General features: G+C 39.0%; 1 protein-coding gene across 8 annotated transcripts in view; it reads right to left on the bottom strand.

Moving 5' to 3' along the window:
- PPP1R12B (protein phosphatase 1 regulatory subunit 12B) overlaps positions 1-25,708 on the bottom strand; it is a 175,757-nt gene that overhangs the window by 43,122 nt on the left and 106,927 nt on the right. Inside the window, exon 1 of one of the 8 annotated variants that reach the window (XM_045536254.1) lies at positions 1,806-2,585. The exons of the other annotated variants lie outside the window; for them this stretch is intronic. Within the exon in view, the coding sequence (XP_045392210.1) occupies positions 1,806-1,907 (102 nt within the window). The 5' untranslated portion in view covers positions 1,908-2,585. Of the gene's footprint in view, positions 1-1,805; positions 2,586-25,708 lie in introns of those variants that run through there. 8 annotated transcript variants of the gene reach the window in all.

Here is a 25,708-nt window from a genome sequence, read left to right as displayed (position 1 = left end):
CATTCTCTATAGCATAGCCTCAAGCCATTTGGACACTCAAAGTTGGTTACAGGAAGCTGATGCTATTGTGGGAATCCATAGCCACTGACCACTAAAATTGGGAAGCAGCCTCTTATTAAACTATCTGTTTTGGTTTCCTATAATTCAAATTCTCAAATTTTCTCCCACTGTGACCTCTGTCTAAAAGGCAGGGACGAGAGGCGGTACAGTAAGGATAGGAATGGTAGGTGGCAGCTGTTAGGGGTGAGACACGAAGAAAGTAGTACCTAACTTTAAGGAAGAAATGGAAAAACAGAAAGGGAAAAGGGGGAATGGTCACCAAACAGGTATTTGTTGACTGCTCACCACATTGCTCTGGGAGCTGTGGTTAAAATGGTGAATGGACTTTAACAACGGACTCTTTACAACTAAAGGTACTGCCGAGTACGACAAGAGGGAAGGGAGCAAAGGGAAACCCTAACTGAAGTAAAGGTGTTCAGTTTCATGGACCTTAATTGGTAGCCACCAAAAAATACTCAATGGCTCCTAGGGAGAAAGAATTTTATGGCTCGTTGTAAAAGAAAGGTACCAGTCTTCGTGTGGAAAAAATACTCCTGGAACTCAATGATGGCAACATATATACTGGATCCTCTCTTGGTCCTCGAAGAAAAAAATAACTTATGAATGAAACGGCACAACACTCTTTTGGTATTCTGGTAACTAAAATCCCTGGCTGAGGTCTCAGACCAACATGTCATATACCAAATTCCACCACATGGTAATTTACACTGTGAGAAAGACATTGAAAATGGATACAAAATAATTGAAAACACACACACACACACACACATCTATTCAGGCTTCTTGCAGATTTTCTCCCCATAGCTCCCCAAATAAGGAAGCTATGACTGCCCCTCTTCTTACTCTGTATGTCCATTATAGCATAATCCAGTTCCCTAAGAGGGAACTGCCAGACTGCCCACTACCTAATATGCCCATCAGGGCTAGGCATCACTTGCTATTGGTGGCAGTTCTTGCTTCTGTCAGTATCCTACAGAGGAAGACACTAAATTAGAGCAAATGCCCATATGTAAATCATTTCAATAGAAACATTCACTCGAGACAAAATGGAGAAAAGTCACAAATGGCTCTATGGAGGACATCACAAACACCTCCATACAGCTGGTTGTCAATGGCCAGGAGTTATTTCTTTGGCTTTTAAGCATGAATTTCCTGATGGTATTTGGTGACTGAGGAAAAAGGTTCCAAATGGCCATAACTCCTTGCTCACTTTGGTTTTTCTATCACTCAAAGACAGACATGTAAAACAGGCAAAGGCATACTCTATCTCACATACATGCACACACAAATACACACACAGAACTTGCACATAACTGAAGTTTAATGTATATAGTTTCATGGCCATTTGGGAGCTTTTTCTCTGCAAACATAGTATTGCTCTATAAAACACAGGCAAGGCAGCAACTAAACATGGCTGCTGAAATTAAGAAAATCCCTGTAAGATACAGTGATAAGAACTCTAAAATCTTACTGTTGAGCAGTTTACAACTGACAGTTAAAAGCTAGAAGACAGAAACTGTAGTCTGACACATAAGTCTGCTTTCACTTAAGACTATATTAAGTATTACGAACCATAACCTCTTGCAGAGAAGCTAACAGGGTCTTGGTCTTGCAAAATTTTCCCCGCTGATTCCCATCTGCTCTGAAATGCCTTTGCTCTAAACCTAATCCCCCAGGTTATATACATACACATTCTCCACCTTTGACACAGCCATGAACATACGTAAATAAAAAATGCTGCTTACTCGGAGTGTCTTGGCAGTCGGGGAGGGAGATGCTGGGGGAGAATCGGACTGAGATTTCCTATTCCGAGTGAATTCTTTACTTCGGGTATATAAAGAGGACATGGTTCCTCAGGGTGTAGATACTCAACCACTGGATTCTTCACACAAAGCTGGGAAACTGCCCTGCAAGGTTACCCTCACAGAATCTCTCCTTTTGAGTTGATGCAAGATGACTTTGGATAGAACTAAATAAAGGATAAAAGCAGCCCTGTAAATTATAGTCTTGAGCTCTGAACCAGTCCCCAGTTACAGAGAGTCTGAGAGGCGTGTTCCATCAATATTTCAATTCAGCTCCAACCACAAGTGCTCAGGACTGGTAGCTTACCGTAGAGTGTACTGTGCTGAGCAACACCTTGGGCGCCTAGATAGAGTCCTTGATTCTCCCAAAAGGACACTTCTTACTGAGGCTTGCTTTCCAGTAAAACCTGAGTCTAGGTTCCTGATGATACCAGATTAAATCCCAGAGGAAAGACGACCTTGGATCCTGCCGGAGACAAGTCTGGAAACAACTACCGTCACTTTATCCAGAGGGAAGAAATAGAAATCCTGTGGAAATCATGCTGCCTTCCTTTAGCTTGACTCCTCTGGGTTGTAGGGATTTGGAACTGCTGTGATAAACTCAGGTTAAACAACTTAAAACAAAAACAAAAAAATATAAATAAGGAACCAAGAGTTTATGAGAAGGAAGCAGTCTGAGGAAGTCAAGTTTCCCTAAGTCCTCCCAGATGAAGCTGCTTTTACATATAAACACTCACAGTCATACACACATCTCTTCCCCTCCCCTCTTCTATTTTCTGACATTCCAAATCCCTATTCGCTCAGCGAGGAATGCTGGAGAGGAGCCAAGGGCAAAGATTCACTTTCTACTCAGAATTCGAGTTGCCACTTGTAGGAGGAAAAGAAAGCCCGCCAGCTTCTAGAAATAAAGGGAGGCTCTTTGGGGGCATGCTCGGGGGCAAAACCCATCAACCCTCCTGTACCCACTCCCTCAGAGTAGGCAGCAGTCCCCATGGCTGATTTCTCTGAACACCATGAGAATAGAGATTTTTCAACTTTTGGATCTCTTAAGTAACAAAGCCCAGACAGAAACATCAGCCAAAGCTCCTTCAGGCCTTTTATGTTCAATTTGCGTGAGATGTCATTCCTGCTGCACTATGAAGAAGCCCAGCAAACTGAAACTTTGGCCCACTGCAAAGGAAGATCTTTGCACATTAGAGACCTTACTGGCTAAGTCTCTAAGTATAAAGCTTACTAGAATCTTCTAAAATGCCACAATCAGGGAAGAAGATAGGAAAGGGGAATAAAGGTGAGGAGAAAGAAAGAAGGGTCAGAAATGAAGAGAGAAAACAGAGAGACTAATGAAACTGCAAGACTGCAGGACTCAGTAGTGTAGGGAAAATTAAGAGTTAAAAAGAAAGGAATTTCTCTGCATGGTGTTGAAGGATTTTGGATTTGGCCTTGAAGGAACATCTCAAATTTAATCTTTTGTACTTTGTTGTCATCACGACACTATCCAGCATTTCTAGGCCAAATGCTTTCTAACCCAATCAAAGTAACAACTCACTTCTCTCTGGGATCTTGGAAACTCTATGCTGCCTTCCCTTTTTCCGTATGACATTTTACCATTCCCTTCAAATCTTCCCAACATGCTACTCTTTTTCCTCTAATTTCTCAGTATCTTCTTTATTCCTATGACCAATTTTGTGAAATTATTTCAAGGGAAGTGATCAGCTACTTAGGATTTGGTCTGAGGAATATAGGTTGATAAGTGTTTATAAATGGGTCCTGATTTATTCCCAATGTAAAAAGAATCCTTAAGATGATTGATCAGTTCTATCACAAACCAGAATTACATAACCTAAGAGGCCAATTATCTTGGGAATTCAGATCTATGAATCCTACATTATAGATATAGCTTACATAGTTAATTCCATCTGATAAGAGTGAGTCTTTCTCTATTAGACCTCTTCACTTAAAGAAATACTGATATAAACCTAAATGCTAACATTCCCATAGCAAGCATGATTGGTTAGGGAAGGATTAATAATACCTTTTCCATATGTTGAATCAAAGTCACCAAGTTACATTATTCCTTGAAGGGGCAGCAAGAAAAATTCTGATCAGACAGTTTCCTGACCTGTTCCTGTAAGGTTTATACAGTGTTTTCTCAATCACTGGCAATTATTCCAGCCTCTGCCTCTTTTTACTTCTATCTTATGTTCACTTTTAGGAAGTACTAACAATGGTAAACTATTTTTATATCTAAGTGTTTTCACATACATTATTTCATTATCTCAGTAAATGGCAAATAGCCATTTATTTAGAAAATAACCTATTTCAGACAAGCAGGACAGAATGTTGGGTTCATCTATAGTTGTGAATTTACAGTTGATCCAGAAATAAAGGCTGCTGCATTCATCTGGGTTTACTAAGAATACTCCCTCCCTAAACACTAAAAATGTAGTTGGGAACCCAACTCCTAATTTTCTCACAATAAAGTAGATCTTGGAAGAGTATATGCATCTTTTTTGCTTTGCAGATACTGTTGATGTATATAGTGCAAGTATTCGTCCATATGTTTTACTAGTTGTCTATGTACTATCTATACACACTTTATCTCCATATTTTCAATTAAAAATACTTCAAAATAGTTGAAGTCTGTATGTGGTGATCAAACTTCTAATCCCAGTGTTTTAAGAGGCCAAGGCAGGAGGACTGCTTGAGGCCAGGAGTTCAAGACCAGCCTGGGCAACATACCAAGACCCCCATATCTCCAGAGAAAATTAAAAAAAAAAAAAAGTTGATGATGAATGATGCTACTGTACCACTAGATTTTGCTTCCAGTCTTCTCACTTCCCTTATTCTCAAATTATTTTCTTTTGTGTCACCTGAATCCTCCAAATATCCAACTTTTCCTATTTATGCCTTTCACATTTTCATCAGAGATCAGTTTGCCTTTTTCACTAGGGTTCTGTCAGGGGAGATTCAAGCTTTGGTTCTGGCTAAAAAATATGGCTAAACCTCTGAAGATGACATAAAAGTTTCTCCCTGTGCCTAAGATTTACACACACACACACACACACACACACACACACACACTCTCTCACTCATATAACATAGGGAGAGTATATTTTTATCCAGATTATTTTGCTCATGGTAGATAAAAAGTCTGTGTACACATGTAAAAAAATACCTTTCAACCCCCACACCATAATACAGACATAAAGCTTCTTCAGCAAGACACAGGGGTTGGGAAAACAATTCCCAGGGTACACAAGTTAGTGGTCCTGTCAACGCTATTGTTCCCACATTGTAATGCCAGTGTAATTCCACATAAACACAATTACGCTGAGGCAAACACTGCTGCAGAGTTGAAGAAATACATATCCACTGCTCTAAGAAACACAGCTTCTGAGGTTCATGAGGCAAGGCAATGTTTGTGGCAAACAGGACCAATGTGGGAATCAAATTAATTAGACTCTTGGCGTTGCTCAGCATACGGTACAGGAGAGAACTCCGCGATGACTGAACTGACCGGCATCCACAAAACCTCACACTGTTCTCTCTGAGCACACAGGGCATGTGAGGGTTACTATCTGAGCATCCCAGACATGGTTCTAAGCAGTTTGCGGGATGCTGCATGTAATATTACCATCTGGGCTGGTTAATTTGTGTGGTGATAACAGTGTCTTACTGGAGTTGAAGTCACAAAATCAATCTCTACATGCTTAGTTAGCATCATATTAAAACCAAACAAAAAATAACGTTTCCATGCCACAGACTATCGGTGACCTAGCTGTCTTACATATACATGCTATTGTTCACAACAGACTGAGTGAGAATGTCCAAAACCCATCATTACAACTGGAATCAAAACTCAAAGAGCAAAACAGATCCACACAGAGGGGTGATCACAAAGTCTCAAGTTCCAACCCTTGAAACTCATTATCACCTAGGTATAATTAGTTAAATGTCTTTATTTTTCTAGAGCTGTTTGTGGGACGTTTTCAGATTTTGTTTGTTTTTCCTGCCTCAGTTCTCAGACTCCTTTTGTTGTTCTTAAACAAGCTGGAAGGAAGACAATCTAGTGTGGATTCTGGTTTCCCTCCTGGCTAATTTTTGTTTTCAGTAGAGGTCTCACTCTTGCTCAGGCTGGTCTTGAACTCCTGACCTCAAGTGATCCTCCCACCTTAGCCTCCCAGGGTGCTAGGATCACAGGTGTGAGCTACTGTGCCCAGTCTGTTTTTTATCTTTATTTTATTTCATTTCTTCTACTTTATTTGGGCTTACTCTGTTCTCTTCTTAGCTTGAGTTGAAAGCTTAGCTCATTTATTTTCATTCTTTCTCATGTTTAACCTTAAATATGTATTTAAAGTTATAGCTTTCTCTTTAGCTACTGCTACAAAATTTAATGTGAAGTAATTTCATTGTTATTCAGTGCTAAATATTTTGTAAATATTTTGTAATTCTCATTAGAATTACCTCCTAACCCATGCAGTATCTTGAAGGGAGCTTTTACTTCTCAAAAGTATTCTCTTCTCCACCTACTATCTTTTTGCTATTACAAAAACTATAACCCCTCCAGTCTCAGTTCTGTACCACACTACATTCTATCTTTCCAGTTCACTCTTCCTGCTAAGGTGACCCCAAACTACCCTTCAACCTCATGGCATCTCCACTGTGTCTCACATTCTTGATGTCCTTCGTTGCCTTCCTCATCTAGCTTAAATTCCACAGTCCAGTATCATCATCACTCTTTCTCCTCTCATAGTACTTGGCAAAACTATTTAATACAATCTTGTTTAAATCCAATTTTCTGCCTAATCCATACCAACTGACCCTGGGCAACTCAATGTGGCTGGAAAAAAATCGTACAACCATGTTCATTGGTCTCTATTTAAATTCATTACTTTGAACCTTTAAGTAGATTCATGACTTTACTAGAAAACTACTTCATCCCTTTCCCTTTTATTTTTCTTTCTTTCTTTTTTTTTTTTTTAACACCAGCTTCTGTCCAGTTGGACCTTTTATTTTATTTTGTAGAGACAGGGTCTCGCTCTGCTGCCAAGACTGGAGTAGAGCGGCATGATCATAGCTCACTGCAGCCTCAAGCTCCTGGGCTCGAGCGATCCTCTCACCTAAGGCTCCCAAAATACTGGGATTCCAGGTGTGAGCCAGTGTGCCTGGCCTCCCTTCCCTCTTAAATCGAACACCTGACACTTCCTTTTTCATGTTCTTTCTTGGCTGCTGCTTTCTATTTCACTATGGAAACTGAAGCTATCAGAAAAGAATTTCCACAGCATCCCATCTCCGCATTTAACCACCATCTACCATCTTCTCACCTGTTACCGCTGATGAGCTTCTATTTGAAGCCAATCTTTCAACCGGTGCCCTAGATCCTACTCAAAACCTCACTACAGCAGTTCTCCATTCTTCTGCCTGTATCAATTTTTTTCTCTGCCCTGGATCGTTCCCACCAACAAACATGCAGCTATTTCTCCCATCTTAAAAATCACCCTCCTCTGCAAGCTGCTGCTCCATTTCTTTACCCCACCTTTCTTGAAAAAATTGTCTCCAAAAAAAAAATGACTTTTATCAATGTTTCCAATCTTTCTCCTCTCAATGTGTCTTAAAACCACTCCACTCAGGCTTTCTGTCCCACCATTCCACCAAAACCACTCCTATCAGAGTCACTATGTGGCCAAAGTCAGTGGTCAGTTCTTAGTCTCCAGCTTATTTTGGTAAGTACCTCTTTCTTGATACATTTCCTTCACTCACACGGGAAAGGACACTACATACTTCTTGGGTCCTCTTTTCTTTCTATATCGTCTCTGTTACCTCACACAGTCTCATGGCTTTAAATACCATCTGAATGCTCCACAGCATTTTGGAAGATTTGTATATCCAACTGACAAATTTTCCAGTTGGATATCTGAAACTCAACATATCTAAAACTGGATTCCAGATTTTCTTCCCCAACCAGCTTCATCTGCAGCCTTCTCCATGGGAGTCGATGGCAACCCTGCCCTTCCACTTGTTCAGGCCAAAGACCCTGGAGTCATCTAAGAGTTGGGGTCCCCTTTCTTTCATGTTCCACATGCAACCCTCCAGGAAATGTTCGCTCTACCTTCAAATATATTCCAAATTTTACCAATTGTCAACAAGTCTACTGCTATCAGGAGCACCAACCCCCCATCATCTTTGTCTAGATTATGGTAATAGTCTTCCAGCTTCTACTTTTGTTTTTTTTCCTTTTTTGCTCTGTCATCACAGTAATTAACAGCTTTTACTCATGTCTCAAGTCTAATCTCAACACTGTGGCTTCAGTGATTCTTTTAAAACTGAAGTCAGATCACATCATTCCTCTACTCAAAATCCTACAGTGGCTCCTCATTCCATATAAAGTAAATGACAAAGGCCCACCACACCCTATAGTCACATGACCTGGATTTTCTTTCCTGCTATCTCCCGTCATTTCTTATATGTGCCAGTACTTTCCCATCATATAGCCTTTGCTCTAGCTGTTCCCTCTGTCTAGAATACTCTTCCTTTCAGAGATCTTTGTGGCTTACTCATTCAGCTTCTTCAAATCTTTGTTTAAAATCTCAGCCTGTCAACAAGATTTACTCAGACCTCCTATTTGCACTACAACCTGCACTCTTCTCCATCCAGTCCTCCTTATTCAAATCTCAGGTTTTTTTCCCAAACTGTATCAGTGTCTAACATATTATATACTTTATTATTTTTATTGTTTACTGTCTGCCGCCTCCTCCTCCTACTCCCTGCTAGAATGTAAGCTTCAATAGGCCAGGATCTTTGTCTATTTTGTTGGCTAAAGGATTCCAAGAGCCTAGAAAAATGTCTAGCAAATACTGTGCAATCAAACATTTGTTGAATGAATGAATGTTGATTTTTTAGTGTGGTCATGATAAACTTGTCCCATGTGTGTTGTATATCTATTCAATTAAGCTGGTTAATTATGTTGTTCAAATCCCTTATGTCCTTAAGTATTTTTGTATGCTTGACATACTGGTTTCTAAAAGAGATGTGAATATATTATTTCTTGGTAATTCTGTCAGTTTTTGTTTTATACATTTTGAAACTGTATTTTCAGTATCTACAGCCCATTATTTTATATCTTCTTGGATTGTTCCCTATTTATAAGTAAGATATCTTTCTGTCATTTGATGGTTTTTGCTTAAAATTTCTTTGACGTAATGTTGACAGCTTTCTCTTGGTGAGTGTTTGCATATTTTTCCTTTTTTTTTTTTTTTGAGACAGGGGTCTTTGTTGTACGGGCTGGAGTGCAGTGGCACTACAAAAGCTCAAGCCTCCAACTGCTGGGCTCAAATGATCCTCCCACCTCAGCCTCCCAAGTAGCTGTGACTACAGCCATGCACCACCATGCCTGGTTAATTTTTTAATTTTTTGTAGAGACGGGGGGCTATGTTGCTTAGGCTGGTCTTGAACTCTTGGCCTCAAACAATCCTCCAGCCTCAGCCTCCCAAAGAGCTAGGATCATAGGCATGAGCCACTGAGCCTGGCTGCCATACTTTCATTTTCTTACCTTTCAGTGTTATTTTAGGATAATCTGAACGTCTCTATGGCTTTGTAGATGAATTTATATTATGATTACTTACATGTTGTTTTTTGTATTTCCTATTTACCATGGTTTCCCTTTGCTGCTTTTCATCTCCTGTCCTGCCCTTATCGAAGGGAGTGAATGCACTTTAAAAATTACTATCTTTCCTCTACTTACTCGAGAGTTGTACCATCTATATTCCTATTACTTTGGTGGCTATCCCTATATTTAATATATTTTTTTCCAGCTCCCTTCTCCCCTCCCACACTTATTTAAATATATTTTTTCTTTAGAAGTCTATAAAGTTAATCATTATCTTCTCTACTTAAAACAAGGATCCTGACCTACTTTTACATCTTTAATACCATATTGCTATTGCTAGAATTTAGTTCCAGCTTTTTACATATAAAAGAAAAAAATATTAGCTTGATCACCATATCTTAGCACTTTTTGCTTCTTGTATTCCACTTCTGTATTTTTCTTTTTGCTGAAGAACATCCTTTAGTTTTTTCATCACCAAGAGTGAGAGTTGAGAAGTTAGCTCTTGTGTATCTGAAAATGTCTTTATCTCGCTCTCACTGTGTATATAAATCACTGTATAGAATTGCAGGTTCAGTTATTTTTCCACAGTACTTTGAAGATACTAGTCTGTTTTCTGGCATCTACTATTGCCAGAATTTACTGCCAATTTTACTAACATTCCTTTGTAGATTTTATCTTTACTCAGAATTTCAGGTTTTCTCTTTATCATTAATGTCCTACAATATATGTAGTCATGGATGTATTTATCCTGCTTTACACGTGATCGAGTTTTCTATTTTGAGAACTCTTTCCTCCATTTCTGAAAAAATTCTTGACTGAAATTATTATTATTGTCTCTTTTTCATTCATTCTTCTTTCTGCTTGGCAACTCTTAGCATATGTATGTTAGAGCTCCTCAAGTTATGTTTCATTTTCTTTTTTTTTTTTTTTTGAGATAGTCTCACTCTGTTGCCTGGGCTAGAGTGCAGTGTTGTCATCATAGCTCACAGCAACCTCAAACTCCTGGGCTCAAGTCATCTTCCCGCCTCAGCCTTCCAAGTAGCTGCGACTACAGGCATGCGCCGCCACACCTGGCTAATTTTTCTATTTTTTGTAGAGACAGCATCTCACTCTTGCTCAGGCTGGTCTTGAACTTATGGCCTCAAGTAGTGCTCCTGCCTCAGCCTCCCAAAGTGTTAGGATTACAGGCGTGAGCCACCACATCTGGCTGTCTTTCATCTTTTCTACCTCTTTCTAACTGCATTCTGAAAGATTTTCTTAGTTCTATTTTCCAATTCACTAATTTTTTCTTAAGCTGTAAAAAGTATGTTATACAGTCTAACTGTTCTTTTAATTATGTTATAGTATATTGTACTTTTTCATTTCAATGTAAAATTTTTCACTTCCAAGATTTCTAAGTGTTCTTTCTCACACCTGTTTTTGTTTCGTTACCTGCTATTTTTATTTTGTGGAATCTAATTTCTTTGGTATGCATATTGAGAATTTTAACTTATTTTTAAACCTTCTTCAGATTATTCTTTTCTCTCAGGTAAAAATTTTCTCACTTGTGGGTCTCTTGGCTGCTTTTCATGGTCTTAGATTTTATTGGTTTCTCTGCAATGTTTTGAGGGCTCAATTTTTATGATAATTTAAAAATGTCAGTACCTGTATCTATAGGGCAATTTCAAGTGGCCGCAGATTAAATCTGATAAGATGCCTACCTTGAACCAGACCTTGAGTTGGTAGCTCTGGGTTCTCTTTCCTTCTAGGTAGCCTAGTTTTGGATTTTTACCCCCCAAAATATCTTGGGTCCAGGTTCTATCTTGAGTGGGTTCCAGCATTTGTTGCTTGCTTCTGTCAGTCCTTCTGTACTTCTGGTCAGGAGCAAGCATCTTATCTCTGGCTGAACACTGCTGGGATAAGCTAGACTAACCCAGCCTCAATTTGCAGTGTGCTTCTGGGTCTTGGATACATGCACTGAGTAGATAGGATCCTTGCAAAATACCCAACTGCCCACATTCATTCATAGCTCCCCTAGCACAGTGGCTTCTCTCTTTATCACTGGCTCAAAGAGACTTTCTTTCTTATTTTGAAATATGACTATGTAATTTTTTAAATCTTTAAAAAGTATTTACCCATAATTTCTCTGTTACGGAATAGGAAGGATAAGATTCAGGTGTGTTCATTCTACCATCGCAACCTAGAAGTCCCAGAGTAGCTTTCACTTTTGCAATAACAGCAATTCAATTTTCCTGACCTCACCAGTCTGTAAGCATTAGCATATATACCCGAAGTTCAAACTCAGAATCAACTGTAGAAGAAGAAAATTTTCATTATTTGGAATTTTTTTTAACACTGAAATAGCAGATGTACTAGAAAATCAGAAATGGAGGGACAATGACTTTAAAAAGGTAAGAAACTTGGAACAGCAGCAGACTGTATTATAACCGTACGTATAAACTCTAACACTGCTTCCCATAAATTGAATCAGACTGAGCAAAAGAAGAGGGGACTTTCCACAGCACCAGGAAGAGCCACTACAGGCAGCAAAGTCATGAAATAAGCACCAACCTACACTTCTGTGCCTGGAAGACAGCCATCAGTGTAGCGGAAAGAATGCTGCACTGGGAATTTGGAACTGTTCTAATTCATTCTCTACCACTAAGTCATTGTGTATCTTAGGTTAAATCAGCCCTCTTTGGAGGCCCCAGGTTTTTCATCTGTAAAGTAAGAGTTAGGCTAGATAACAGCTTCTAATGGTAGCTTCCAGAAATAATTTTCTGTGACCTCAACAGTTTGGTACTTTCTAAGTAGGCTGAGTCCTCCATTCTTCAGCTTGCTGAGTAAATAACTTGCCAGGTAAAGGAAGAAAACCATGCATTCCTGAAATCAGTCTTCAAATGAATCACCAGATGCAAAGTTTTGTTTGATCACCACTCTGCAAAGGAACAGCCTGGTAGTTGGATGAAGTTTCTGTGTGGGTGTAGACACAACCTAAGTTTTATACAGAAAAGGCAAACCAAGCCAGACCAAAACAAAAACCCTAATCACAAGTTTCAGACACAACAAAGGGAAAGATGCCTTTTCTACAAACATACTATTCCTGACAGCTGAGAAGATCAGCTCAATCTCAATCTCAAACTGACCAGATCAAAGTGCAGACAGAGGTAAAACTAAGCAAGCAGCAGACAACGAAGTTACAGCATATGAGAGACCTGACCCTGCCCACTGCAAAGTCTGAACAATTAGAAATTTTATGTGAATAGAAATGTAGGGAAGAGAATGAGGAACGAAAGGGTAAAACTGGAGTTTTACTCAATAGATGGAAGAGTGGATTAAGAATTTAAAAACTGGACTGAGGTGGCAAGGAAAGCTCAAGATTAAAATCTCAGAGCTTCTTAAAGCTTTGGTTATGGGTCACAATGAGAATTTATATGAACTGTTTAATTTCACTACAATGCAGTAAAAACTAAGCTGATTCAGACTTTGTAAGTCTGAAAGATGGAGAGTTAGCACGTGGGTAGCCATAGTCCCAAGTCTTCAGATAGCATCTTAAAGATACACTGTTTTCTAAAAAACAAGAAAAAGCATCTTACCATCTACATTGCTGTATGCATGGACACAGACTGTATTAGAGGTGGGTGTCCAGCAGATTCCTATCCATACTATTCCATATTCCACCACAGCTGAAACAGGCAACCAATCAGAAGAGAGGGATAAATTCTTCTGACAAAATTCCCATTCAGTTCATGAAATGGCCACTGAGCAGTCTTCACTTTCATGCAAACCTTCACTTTTTGTAAGTTTCTGTTACCAAAGCATTTAAGGGGAAAAAAAATTATACTAGCAACACGGACTCATTAAAGAAAATCCTAGAAATAAAGAAAAGTGGAAAAAAGTCCCATTTGGTCTCATTATAGAAACACAACCACTGTTGACACTTTGGTGACTTTCTCGGTCTTTTTACCTGGGTCTGGGTATCCTCTATAACTCACATAGTTATAATTGTGATATATATATAGTTTTGTGTCTAATTCATTCAGTCACATTTTATCGTAAGCGTTTATCCAGGTTATTACATATGTTTGTAACTCATTTTTAAATGGCTGCCATATACTCCACTCTATTCCAAGGAAACACGCCTAAATGGCCAGGAGGTGGAGAATGGTAAAGCAAACTATGATTCATACTTAATTACTGCCAGAGTTCTGGACATTTCGGTTGTTTCCAATATTTCCACTGTTATGGAAATAGACTAAATAGCTAAATAGACTAAGCCTGTTTTCTTCAGTAGTGCCTAACAAACAGCTTTCCACATAGTAGGCAGTCCAATATTTGTTGAATGAATGTCTATAGACTATCTATATATATTTTGTGATAAAAATTTCTGTGTGTAAGGCTTTTGTTTTTTCGTATTTAGAACTGTGTCCTAGAGATAGATTTTCATAAGTGGATGTTCTGAATCAATTTGGGGCTTTTAATAGCTTGGCCATTTGCTTCCCAAAAAGGAATCCTTAATTTGCATTCCCGATCATTATAAGAAGGCCCATTTCACTTAACTCTTAGCTAAATTGGCCATTATCTTTTCGGAGTCTTTGCCTATTATGATTGGTTAAAAAAAAAATGCTGCTTCATTATAACTTCATAGTTTTTATTTTTATTTTATAGAGACAGGTTCTTGCTACATTACCCATGCTCGTCTGAAACTCCTGGTCCCAAGTGGCCCTCCTGTCTTGGCCTCCTGAAGTGCTGGCATTACAGGCATGAGCCACTGTGCCTGACCTAATTTGTAGTTTTGAACACTAGTAAGAGGTTGTTACTTTCTCTTATATTTCTTAACTATTTTGAAATAATTTTCTAATAATCATTACTGTCTAAATCAAATTTACTCCTGGAAAGGTCAATTGTAGGTTGCAGTAAAATAAACAAAAAACCATAATACTTTCAGGAAATAAATTCTGAAAGACACTTTAAGGAACTAACCTAAACACATAGCTGGAAATGGCTTATTCATAGAACAAATCTGATAAACTGTAATATGCTTTTATTAATGGTAAAGTTGGAAGCTAGAACTCTCAGTTCCTGATTTTTTCCTCATATTTATATTACACAGTTCTGTTCTGACATTTTTCTGGGGTGATGATATAATTGGAGAGGGGACAGCTGGGAGGAAAAGGTTCCTGTAATAATTCTTCTAAAACTTTTCTTTTAGGAAACCATTCTAGATTAATCTAGAAACTCTAAGAGCTATTTCCCACAAATGGACTCTGTAAAAACTTCTTTAGCTAAAAAAATCTTGAAGTGGCTTAGCAGAACTTTGTTAATCCTGAATTAGGCTTTCTCTCTGAAAGCATTCTATAAACAAGACAGACACAGAAAAAGCAGAAATACGGTCAGAGAAAATAGTTAGGTCTAGGCAACATTACCAGTAATGAGGACCTGACAATTATACTTAACTAATCTGGTAACTCAACTGTTAGTATAACTTGCAGAAAATGCTCCTTTGAGGCAGAAGTTAAAATAACTGCCTTTTATTCCTTCAGGACATCCTTGCAGGAACAGGCAAGAATGTTATCTACCATCTGTTCTCAGCAAGTAGAGAAAGCAGAAATGCAAAGTAAGGATCGTTAGGGAGAAGCAATTCGGAGTAAAATGTGTAGTCAGTCAGGCACCACCATGTGCCAAATGATACAATGATTAGATCTGTTTGAACTCTTCATAAATCCTTTGTGAAGTTTTTTTTTTTTTTTAAATGGCAAACGATCTTGGCGCTATGCCCACAAAGCAAATGACTACTAACCAAAGGCTATTAACCCCCAGAAAATCCACCAGAACCACCACACGCAGATGAGAGCCAAAGAGAAGATACCATCCCTTTGGTGCTTCCCAGCCCCACTCCACCAAACCGCTCTCACAGCCCCAGTATCTCCTTATTGCCAAACCCACCAGATACTCCCCAATTCTCAAACTACGGGATATGATTACAGAGGCCTGCTGGTAGCTCTGGCTTGTCTTCCCAGCACTTTATCCCTTTCTCTTACTTTTGGTAACAGAATCCTTATTTCCCGTGGGGAACCTATTCCATGTAGCTGACCCTCTCCTAACCCTACCCCTACAACAAGTGGTAGCTACTCTTCCTGTTTCTTATTCGTCACTATCACTACTACCACCTCTACCACTGTCATTATCACCATGGTGGCTAACATATATTGATCACTTAGTATGTGCCAGACACTGTTCTGTCCACTTTATACATATTATCTCACTTAAAGAAATGACCTGTACAGTAGGTACTGTTCTTCCATTTCAGAGTTGAGGAAACTAAGGCACGGAGAGTATATAATCTGTTATAGGTTACACAGTAGGTAGCAGAGTAGGGATGTGAACTCAATTTGGCTCCAGCGTTCAGGCTCTTAACCCTTATGCTTTATTGCCTATCTAACTCAGTTTCTTCTAATCTCTGGCTACAGAAATTGCTTCAGGGAAGGTCACCTGATTCAAGCAGAGTCAATCAGATATACAGACACTAGGATAGAGAAGGTCTTTCTTCCTCCGTGGTCTATACGAAGAAGGTGGCAGAGTTCTGGTCAAGTTTCAGGTTCCTAGATTTAGCTATGCTGGAAGCCAGGCCAAGATTGGTACGCAGATTTCCCAGTTATACAAGCCTTTATGCTCGAGCTATACGAAGTTAAGTTTCTGTCACACTGAGTCCTGGAAAGTTTTCATTCCCTTATTTGGTGGAATGCTATTCTTTCCTGGCTCTTTTTCTTCTTCTCTGACCATTTCCTTACTGATCTCTTTCAAGAGTACTGCTTCTCCCCTGCCTGTCCCTTAGACACTGCTATGCCCTGGGCTCTGCTCTGAACTGTCTACTCTTTTTTGCACAGCAGTGGCTCTCTTTAGCGTCCCACCGTCATTTTGGTAGGCTGCCCCCGAAGAATGTACCCTTTGTGCTTGCTTCTGCTTCAGAGTCACTGTGATGCTGAACCACATTTACAAATGTGAGTACAGCATATTCCTCAGAATACTGGGGAAGAAGACAAGTGGATAATCACTGCTCTACAAGTTAAACCTTGGAAAATAGCATTGAAAATATCACTGACCTTTTCTTCAGTGATTTCATCTGGTGTTCTGACTCTAACTACCATCACTAGGGCAGTGACCCCCAAATATAAATCTCTCCAGCTTTAGTATCTCCCATGAACACCAGATTCCTACTTGACAATTGCCTACTTGACATCTCGACTGGGAAGTCTAACAGAAACATCTCCTGCCCCATTACAATGTGAGTACTATGATGGGCAGGAACTTTGTCTACCTTTTACATTTTTGTATCCCGAATGCACAGTGCCTGACACATGGTGGGTAATCAATACATACATGAGGACTGAACAAACATGCTGCTGTGTGGGTAAAAGACTTCCCGAATGGTATCAGACTATATTAGAGGGCTGCTGAGAATTTTGTACTCTGGGTTCAGTTTGCATTTCTGGAGGAGAGAAAGGGGTAGAAGTTGGCTCTAAACTCTGTCAGGGTGTTATAATTAATCCTATTCAACGATGACCTACCTGGGATGTTAACAATCCCTAAACATTTTGTCTCTAGGTACACTGTCTGTCAGACTAGCAACCTTCTTATTAAGAATCACTTGGGAGACTTTTATAATATAGATTCCCAGGCCTTCCACCCTCTACCACCATGTCCCCTCCTAATCCAGAATATCTCAAGGGGAGAGGCCTGAAAATCTATGTTATAAACAAATGTCCCCAGTGATTCTTATTGACAAGTTTGAGGAAGACTACTATAGATGCTCTACCTATTAGGTTATTATCATTGAAAATGGCTCAGCTTGCTGGGTATCAGTATCCACGTGTGCTCTTAGCTCTAGGTCAAGCACTCCAGAAATTATTTATAAGCTGGCCAAATAACATTTCATTAGTTTTATTCCAGAGCACTAGAGGTCACCAGTGACCCAAGGGAGGCCTTCTCAGACAACATATCATACCTGGGTAAATCCTTGCTTTCAAGAAAGGATCTGATTTTGTTTACTTGGCATAAAATTAATTGTGCCAACACATGCTCAAGTCCCATACCTTATGTTAGTCTTTATCGTGACATATTGGCTTTCATCACTTTTTTCCTTAAAGTTGTTGAAGAATCAGAATTTTAGCGTCTCTTTCCAAACATCCACGCCTCTTAACTACCACTTCAAGCAAGCACAGGGTCAACACTTTGAAGATTTCTGGTCCCCTCCTGCACAAATCCCCAAGAAGTTCTTCCTGCATATATTCAGTAGACTACAAGTTAACAAGGCAGAAAGATTACTACATTCCATAATCTACTCCTAACCAAGGAATTCAAATGACAGCCAGCAATTAAAATGAATGACACCAATTAACAATCTTCTGGCAGGCACCCGTTCAAGAATCTGTGAGCCTTAAAGGCGAATTCACTTATGATCATCATCTACGAAAAGCTGAATTCTAAGTGTCAAGTGAATATATAGTCTCAACTGTAAATCTTAGCTAATCTCAAAGCCTAGTCCTTGGGAGGTATGAAGGAAAAGGATCAGATGAGAGAAGCAGATAGGGACACTGGGAGAACCATTTCAGGCTTTCTCATCAAAAGGTGACAAACTGAAACGTAACAGAGAAACTATATTTAAAATGACACGGAAGCAACTCTCCCTTTCTCCTTCGCTTTCTTGTTCAGGAAGCTTTACAGGTTTTTTCCTGCAGCATGACCAAAATTCCTTCATGCTGTCCCAAAAACACATATCCTTCTAAACAGATGACTACCCCCCACAAACTGTTGATGGTAGTAAATAAAGAATCGAGAATTAGAAAAATGCCGAGTTATCCGAGAAGTGCTTGAGAGAAAATTGACATTTCGAGTGACACTGACATCAGCCAACACCTTCTGTATCAGTAACCTAGAGCAGAGGCCTGCAGGCCAATTCTAGTCCACCAGCCTGCTTTTGTCAATAAAGTTTTATTGGAACACAGCCACTCCCATTTGTTTATATATTGTCTATGGCTGCCTTCCCACTGTAACAGCAGAGGTGAGTAGTTGCAAAAGATTACATGGTCTGCAAAGTAGAAAATACTTACTATTCAGGCCCTTTACATAAAAAGTTTGCCAATCCCTGACCTAGAACGTTATGAGCCAAAGATGAAGACTAGGCTGGCCCTGCTCCCACTGTCCCTCTCCAGATCACATTACTGGAGAAGAGGAATAAACACCTTTCCCTCCTCACAAGCCTCCGACAGGCTGAGTGTTGACTCTTCACAGCAGCTGGCAAGTAGCCACACTAGACGCTTGGAGAAATGAAGAACTCAGCATTTGGTTCCCACAAACGGCCCCATGAATTCGCCAGTTTGGCATATCACTTTTGAAAGTCACCCCCAACTCCTAAGTAAAATGCCATCTTAAAGTATAAAACGTTTTATTTGGTGATGTGATATCCAAACATATTATTTTCCTCTTAAAATGCTTCTATCACCTGAAAAAAATTCAGAAACATAACAAGAGCTATAAGCTGCAGGGCCATAATAAATATTTTAGTTTGAGCTATTTATTAATTTGCCAATGAGTTTACAAAATGTCCCTCCTTTCTTCTCAGTAACTAATAATATTGGCATAGTTTAAGGCATAGGGTTCAAGGTTGTAACAAAATATTTTTAAAACTGTTAAAGCATAAAAAAAGTCAAGCAGTTTTTTTTTAAAGTACACATTTTAAAAAATGTGTTAAGGTACACCTGTGTGAACATTTGTATCCCTTAAAGGATCACACTTGGTTACAAGACTGTGAATCTCTATGAAGAGATTCATGTCATTAAATGGCTGCGATCTGATTCCTAAACTTGCTTGATTGAAAACTGAGATGGCATCGAGAAAAATTAAAACCAGTAGGTTGTAATCATTCATCTTTACATTTTCACTCCAACTAGCCTACCTTTTAGATCCTACCAAAATAACGCTTTTAAAGGCAACATCTGTTAATGCCTCAAGCTCAACATTCCTGCTGGGGCAAAATATATAAACACTCCATTTGCTGAAAAAGGCCTTCAAATCCCATACTAAGCTTTCTACCTCAATCATGGGACTAGAACTCTAACATTAGCTAAACCTAAGCCATGGTTAAGGCGCTCTAGCCATGCTATCAACAGAAGAAATGAATACTTTGTAACCAAGGTAACCCTTAGACTCCAACTAAAAGGGGAACAATTATTCCTGGAGGCTTTCTATGATCAAAGCTATCATAGGACCGACTACTTTGATAAAACCCAAGTGCTTTAAAGACAACCTTACGAAATTGTCATCATGGCAATGACGGGGTTCCAGGAATGCTCAAGTTGAAAATGATCCTTTTCTAAAGAATGTCAGTACTTGGTTTTAAATATGTTTTCTTGAAAAAGAAAAACTTTGGAAAAATACCAGCAGAAAATTCACCAGAATGCTAACAACAATTTCTTCTGAATAATATGGTTATGGACAATTTTTCTTATTCTTTATAGCAAAAATAATCCCCTTTCTATTACAAGCATTTTGAACAGCGCCCCACCTTTACTATCCTAAAATTAAATTCACTGATACAAAACTTAGCTAAAATCATAATAACATAACATGAAGAAATACAAGCAAAGTAACTTGTAATAAAATATGTATTTTAATGCATTAATTCTTGGGCTAGTAACACAGGAAGGCATAATAATGAAGTAGAGATTTGCACACATCAGAGAATCATTGTGAAGGTGGAGGTCAAAAGCAGATCAGTAGAATGTGTAGTACAATGCAGTCATTATACAAGGGGCATTGTTGTCGGGGGGATCAATATAAAACCATGTATAATTTCTCCTCAGTTTACATTGTGGTTGAATTTTTTGAACTGCCGCCCCCTATACCATCCCACCCCTCCAAAAACTGAGTTTATACATAAAATCAAGTTTGGTTTTGGGCTCAGATAATAGATTTTCTCATCTATGACTGTCAAGGGAGCTAGTCAAAAGCCAAGCAAGTTTCAGGACACTGGTTTGATGTGGGACATCACAGGATACCTAGCACCTCTGGCCCCTTCCATTTAATGCATTTAGAATATCCTCCACCACTATTGTCGCCTGAAAGTACCCCTAGGAACTTTTACAACCTCTTCCAGAAATGCTCCTGCTGCTTTTGAGAACCACTGCTTTATACTGTTCTATACTTCATAAATTTTCTTTAATTAAATGTATTATCTTTTATAATCATTTTTTAAAAAGCTCCAGCAGAGTTTTAAGCTCATCAGTGTTCCCCAAACACAAGGACATAAGGTAACAGGTCACTAATACAAACTAATACCGTGATGGCAGTTGGAGGTAGAAGGAAAAAATCAGAAGAAAAGAAAAGGCCAAGAGGCTAACTATTCTATCCTTAGTAGTTGGATAAACCTTACACATCTTCAGATAATATGTCTGAAAGAAGCCCAGACAGATACCTTGAAGGTCAATTCATTCTATCTTAAAAAAAGATTTATGAATAAAACAGAATTCACTGATGTAATGGGACACTGAGTCCAAAAATTACAGGGTCCCAAAGGAATACATGTGAGCTTTGATTACTGAGATTTCCTTGGCAACAGCATAACCTAAAATTAATAGAGTCCATAAAAGGAAGATACCAAAAGAAACTTTGTTCTTAAGATGGTTTATACAGCTTGGGCTAGAGCAAGGCACAACCCATATATAGAAAATCATAGCATCTGCAGTATTTTAAGAAACTACATTTGCAAAGCAAGAGCAAACGTACAGTGAGAGGACAGATCCTTCCAGGTCAATGTGGAGTCAACCACTAGGGAAGATTCTTCAGTGAGCACTGGCTAACAGCAAGCTTCCCACACACACAGTTGGTTGGCTGCCATTTCTCAATCTCCATCTCCTTCCTCAGGACTGCCCGTTGTCATCAATTCTAAAAAGCCAGGACAGCTTGCTTTTCTGCATGTGGAATGCCTGCCAACTTCCAGGGCCTGGCTACAATAGGACTGGTTATAACAGCCATTGCTTATTAAATCTATCCTTAGTTTTTATATCCTTATGAACATGTTATCAAATTTCTCAGACTTCTCAAAACCCTCCCATTCTGGGGACAAGCTAACTACCTTTTCCTTTTTCTCCTTATCTGCCTAAAGACAGATTGAGGGGAGAAAAATCTATATTTTATTATCCCTTTAACTCTGTTAAAAGCAAGAGAAGCTTGCTTAAAAATGACTACAATTGTTATATAGTATATAGCAAAAAAAACCTACTACTTACTACATAAATAACTAACTCTATCTGACAGCGCACCTACGGTGTCTTTAAATTTAGTCAAACTGTTGTTCTATCTCCGCAGTCCAGTCTTGTCTGGGAAATACCTTACCATATTAGGCAATCAGGTCCCAGAGAGGAGAAAGCAAAACAGACCCAGGATTTTTACCTAAAAGGAGAATGGCAAAGATGTCGCCCGGTGGTGGAGAGTGGACAGAAAGTGGCTGGATACCCTCTAGCCAACAAAGGGGCTTTGCAAGATTAAGTTATAAGATTAAAAAACACTTCTTGAGAGAAAAGATCCAGCAAATAACCAGATGCAAAGCTGTGAAAAATTAGAGAAATAGCAAAAACGGCTCTTATTTACTCGAAGACAGAAGGTGGGGGGGAAACAAAAGATCTATGAAACTAGGACTGTTGGAAACACTGGCAGAGAAGTATAAACGGGAGGGGCAATTTAGACATAAAAAGGAAAGCCTGCCTGATTGACAGAGAAATTGCAGGGATTTGATTTGCTCAGGTACTGAAAAGAGTTCTAAGCAAAACACTTAGTCCTAGTCCCTTCCCTTTCTACTCGTTTCTTTTCCCTAACTTCAGCAATCCCTTTTAAAACTTATTCCTCAGGTATGTGTCAGAACACATGTTGGAGTTATAGAGGAGTTGGGCTACTTCTCTGACTCTGAGGAAAACTTAGTAAGTAAATTCAACATAACATGATTCTAACGTCAATAAAAGTATTCCAAAAGCTTTATTCTCATCCAGATTTAGGGACTTGTAGATTTGGAAAATAATTTAAATGGATCTCAATCATCTCTAATTATTTAAATGTATTGGCTAGTTTTCATTTCACAGCTCTAAGAGGTAGATATTATTATCATCCTTTTACAGATGAGGAAACTGAGCACAGAGAAGTTAAGTAACTTATTCGAAGTAGTTAAGTGGTCAAGCTGGGGTGTAGACTCGGAGTCTAGCTCCTGGGTCTACACTCTTAACTACCATGCTATATTGCTTGTCATAACAGTATACAGTATGACATAAGATACATAACACACATAAAGAGTCGCCTTTGGAAGGTAGTGTAACAGCTGTGGACTACGAATACAACTGTGTGATCCTGGCAAATTATTTGATCTCTCTGGGCCTCAGTCGTTATCTTTTAGACGAGAGGGCTAACTCGGTGGCCTATAAAGTCTTTTTCAGCTCTACATTCAGTCTATAATTGCTATTCTAGCCATCACGAGTTAAATCAGATTTTAGTATGCAATAACATCCAGAAATAAAAGTGTTTCAAAGAAATTCTCTTCTTACCTGAAATTGAAGTACTACTTATTCAAAGAAGTAACAGAGAGGTTAAAAAAATTCTTTAAAACATTGTGCAGTTTGCTGGCGAGGTTAAAAAAAAGATGTAATACAACTGAGGAAAATTAGGCAAAGAAAAGGAGACCAAGAGGTGAATTAACTTATCATTTGCAGACATGTTTTGTGAATAGAATCCCTCTGATGTCAGAAGAGTCGTCTTATTTTACTGCATGGCCCTTTTATCAATACAAACAGGCCAAGCAGATTTCATGGGTAATATCCCCATACAAGTTGAGAAAAAAGTAGTAAAATAAGAATAACTACCTATTGTTCTGTGTTTTATTCAATTTTGTTTTTGAAAAGGTGGGAAATTACATTCTATATTCTCAGAGTCAAGTGTCTCCTTTGCTGATTCTTCCCCCTCTCCTCACTTTGAATTTGGGCTCTGTTTTTGGGCCTCTACTATGTCTACATTCATTCTTTTGGTGGTTGTATCTAATGTCATGGTTTTAAATACAAGCTACATGTTTACTGACACCCAGGTTTATATATCCAGCCTGGACCTCTTATCTGAACTCCAGATTCCTGTTTCACCATCCTCTTGATGTTTCCGTGTGGAAATATGTCAGTCAGACCTATTAGATTTAATGCTTCTAAAACCAAAACCAATTGTTTGCTTTTCCCCCACCAAATCCATTCTTCCCATAGTATTCTGCATCTCAGTTAATGAAAATTCCATCCTTTAAGTTGCCTTAGCTAAGAGCTTTGGCGTCAACCTTGACTGTTTTCTCACCCCATATCAAAGCCAATAGCAAATCTTGTTGGTTCTAACTTCAAAACATATCTAAACATGACATCTTCTCAATATCTTTACTATCTGCTATTACCCTGGCACGAACCACCATCAGGTTTTCCCTAGATTATTATAATAGCCTCCTCATGTCTCTGCTTCTACTGATGTCCTCTCATGAGTATATTTTTCAAAATAGCAGGCAGAGTAACCCTTTAAAATATAAGTGTAATAATGTCACTCTTCTGCTCAAAACTCTACCATGGCTATCCACACACTCCGATCAAAAGTCAAAGTTCTTATAATGATTTATCAGCCTATGACATCTGGCCCTCGCACTCATTCTGTTCTAGCCACATTGATTTTTTTTCACGTATCTTCAAGCATGCCAGGCACCTGTCTTAGGGTTTTTGCAGTTGCTGTTCCCTCTGCCTGTCACACTCTACCCCCATATGTCCACAAGGCTTCTCACCTCACTTCCTTTAAATCTAGGCTCAGATGATGTTTCCTCATTAAGGCCTGTCCCGACCACCCTACTTATAGTGTCTCCCTCCTAGTCACACTGGCACTTTTGACTCCTTCAACCCCATTCTACACGGTTTTTCCATAGCACTTATCACATTTTAACATATTATTTACTTTATTATCCATCTCCCCTGCTAGAACGTAAAAACCAAGAGCAGGGCTTTTTGTTCATTGTTGCATCCCTAGAATACAGAAAAGCACCTGATCGTAACAGGCACTCGAAAGCACTTGTTGAATGAATGAATGGGAAGACACCTATAAAAGGGAAGGCAATAAAATAAAAAATACACTTAATGGCTCTGGTATTAGAGACATTTCTGGGGCACTTATTTTCTGTTCAAGTTCAAAACCAAGCTTTGCCAGTGAATTTCAGGTGCGTTCTCTCTTTTATTTAGTTTGAAAACGTTACATTAATTGCTTACCTCTTTTAGAACACATTACCAACAGATCTCTCCACTAGCACATCACCAGTTATCTAAGGCAGGTACCTTGATATCCACGAGTAATTCTTGAATAACAAACATCTCCTTTACCAGTGCCTTTTGACGGATGATTTGTAATCCAGACCTACTGGTTCCATTCTGGACTGGGGCAGCTACATTGCTAACTTTGAGGGTAAGGCTTCGATGATTTTGTTCAGATTAAGTGCCACCTGATTTGTCTAAAAGCAACAGGGATTCTAGGGAAATAAAATACAAGTATGGAAATTCTTACTTCCTGACAGGCATCACTACCCACCTATGTCAAGGACAGCAGAAGAATGCTGATGCTCTACCCACTGAGTCTTGATACTCTGAGCAGACTTTTAAGTTGTCCTTCAAGAAGACGTTCCTTCACTCAAGGAGGTGAGATGCTACTAGCAAGTCAATTCGAACATGTAACCTGCTGAGTAAAAACATCAAACGGATGAATAGGGAATGGAAAAGGACGTAAGCCCTAGTTTCAGGTCTGCTTCACTAGGGTTAAATAAAAGGGTTCCCTGAAAAAGGGCACAGGGTGCTCACCTGGCAGAGACGTCACGTCCCTGAAGAATTCTTAACTTCTCTGGGCCTCCGTTTCTTAACTATAAAATCAGGTTCCTAACCCAAGTCATCTCTAAACTCCCTTCCAACCCTATGACGCCAAAAGATGGGAGGCAAGTACCTTTACTACATTGCACCAAGTCCTTCAACAATTCCTTTAAAACAAAAGCAATTTATCTTCTGCTCAGCTTCTGCTTGTTCACCAACATTGTTTCTGTTGAGCACTTGTGCCCTCTAGTGATAAATTCAATTACACAACAGGATTGGCTTGGGAAACAGTCTGCTCCAGAGGCGTAAATGAGGAAAACAATAATACAGTAGATAACACCCCATGTAAAGCAAAA

This window comes from Lemur catta, chromosome 23 (assembly GCF_020740605.2).
Source record: "Lemur catta isolate mLemCat1 chromosome 23, mLemCat1.pri, whole genome shotgun sequence".
Lineage (NCBI taxonomy): Eukaryota > Metazoa > Chordata > Mammalia > Primates > Lemuridae > Lemur > Lemur catta.
The sequence above is the reverse complement of the archived record's forward strand: the minus strand, read 5'-3'. Positions and strand labels throughout refer to the sequence as shown.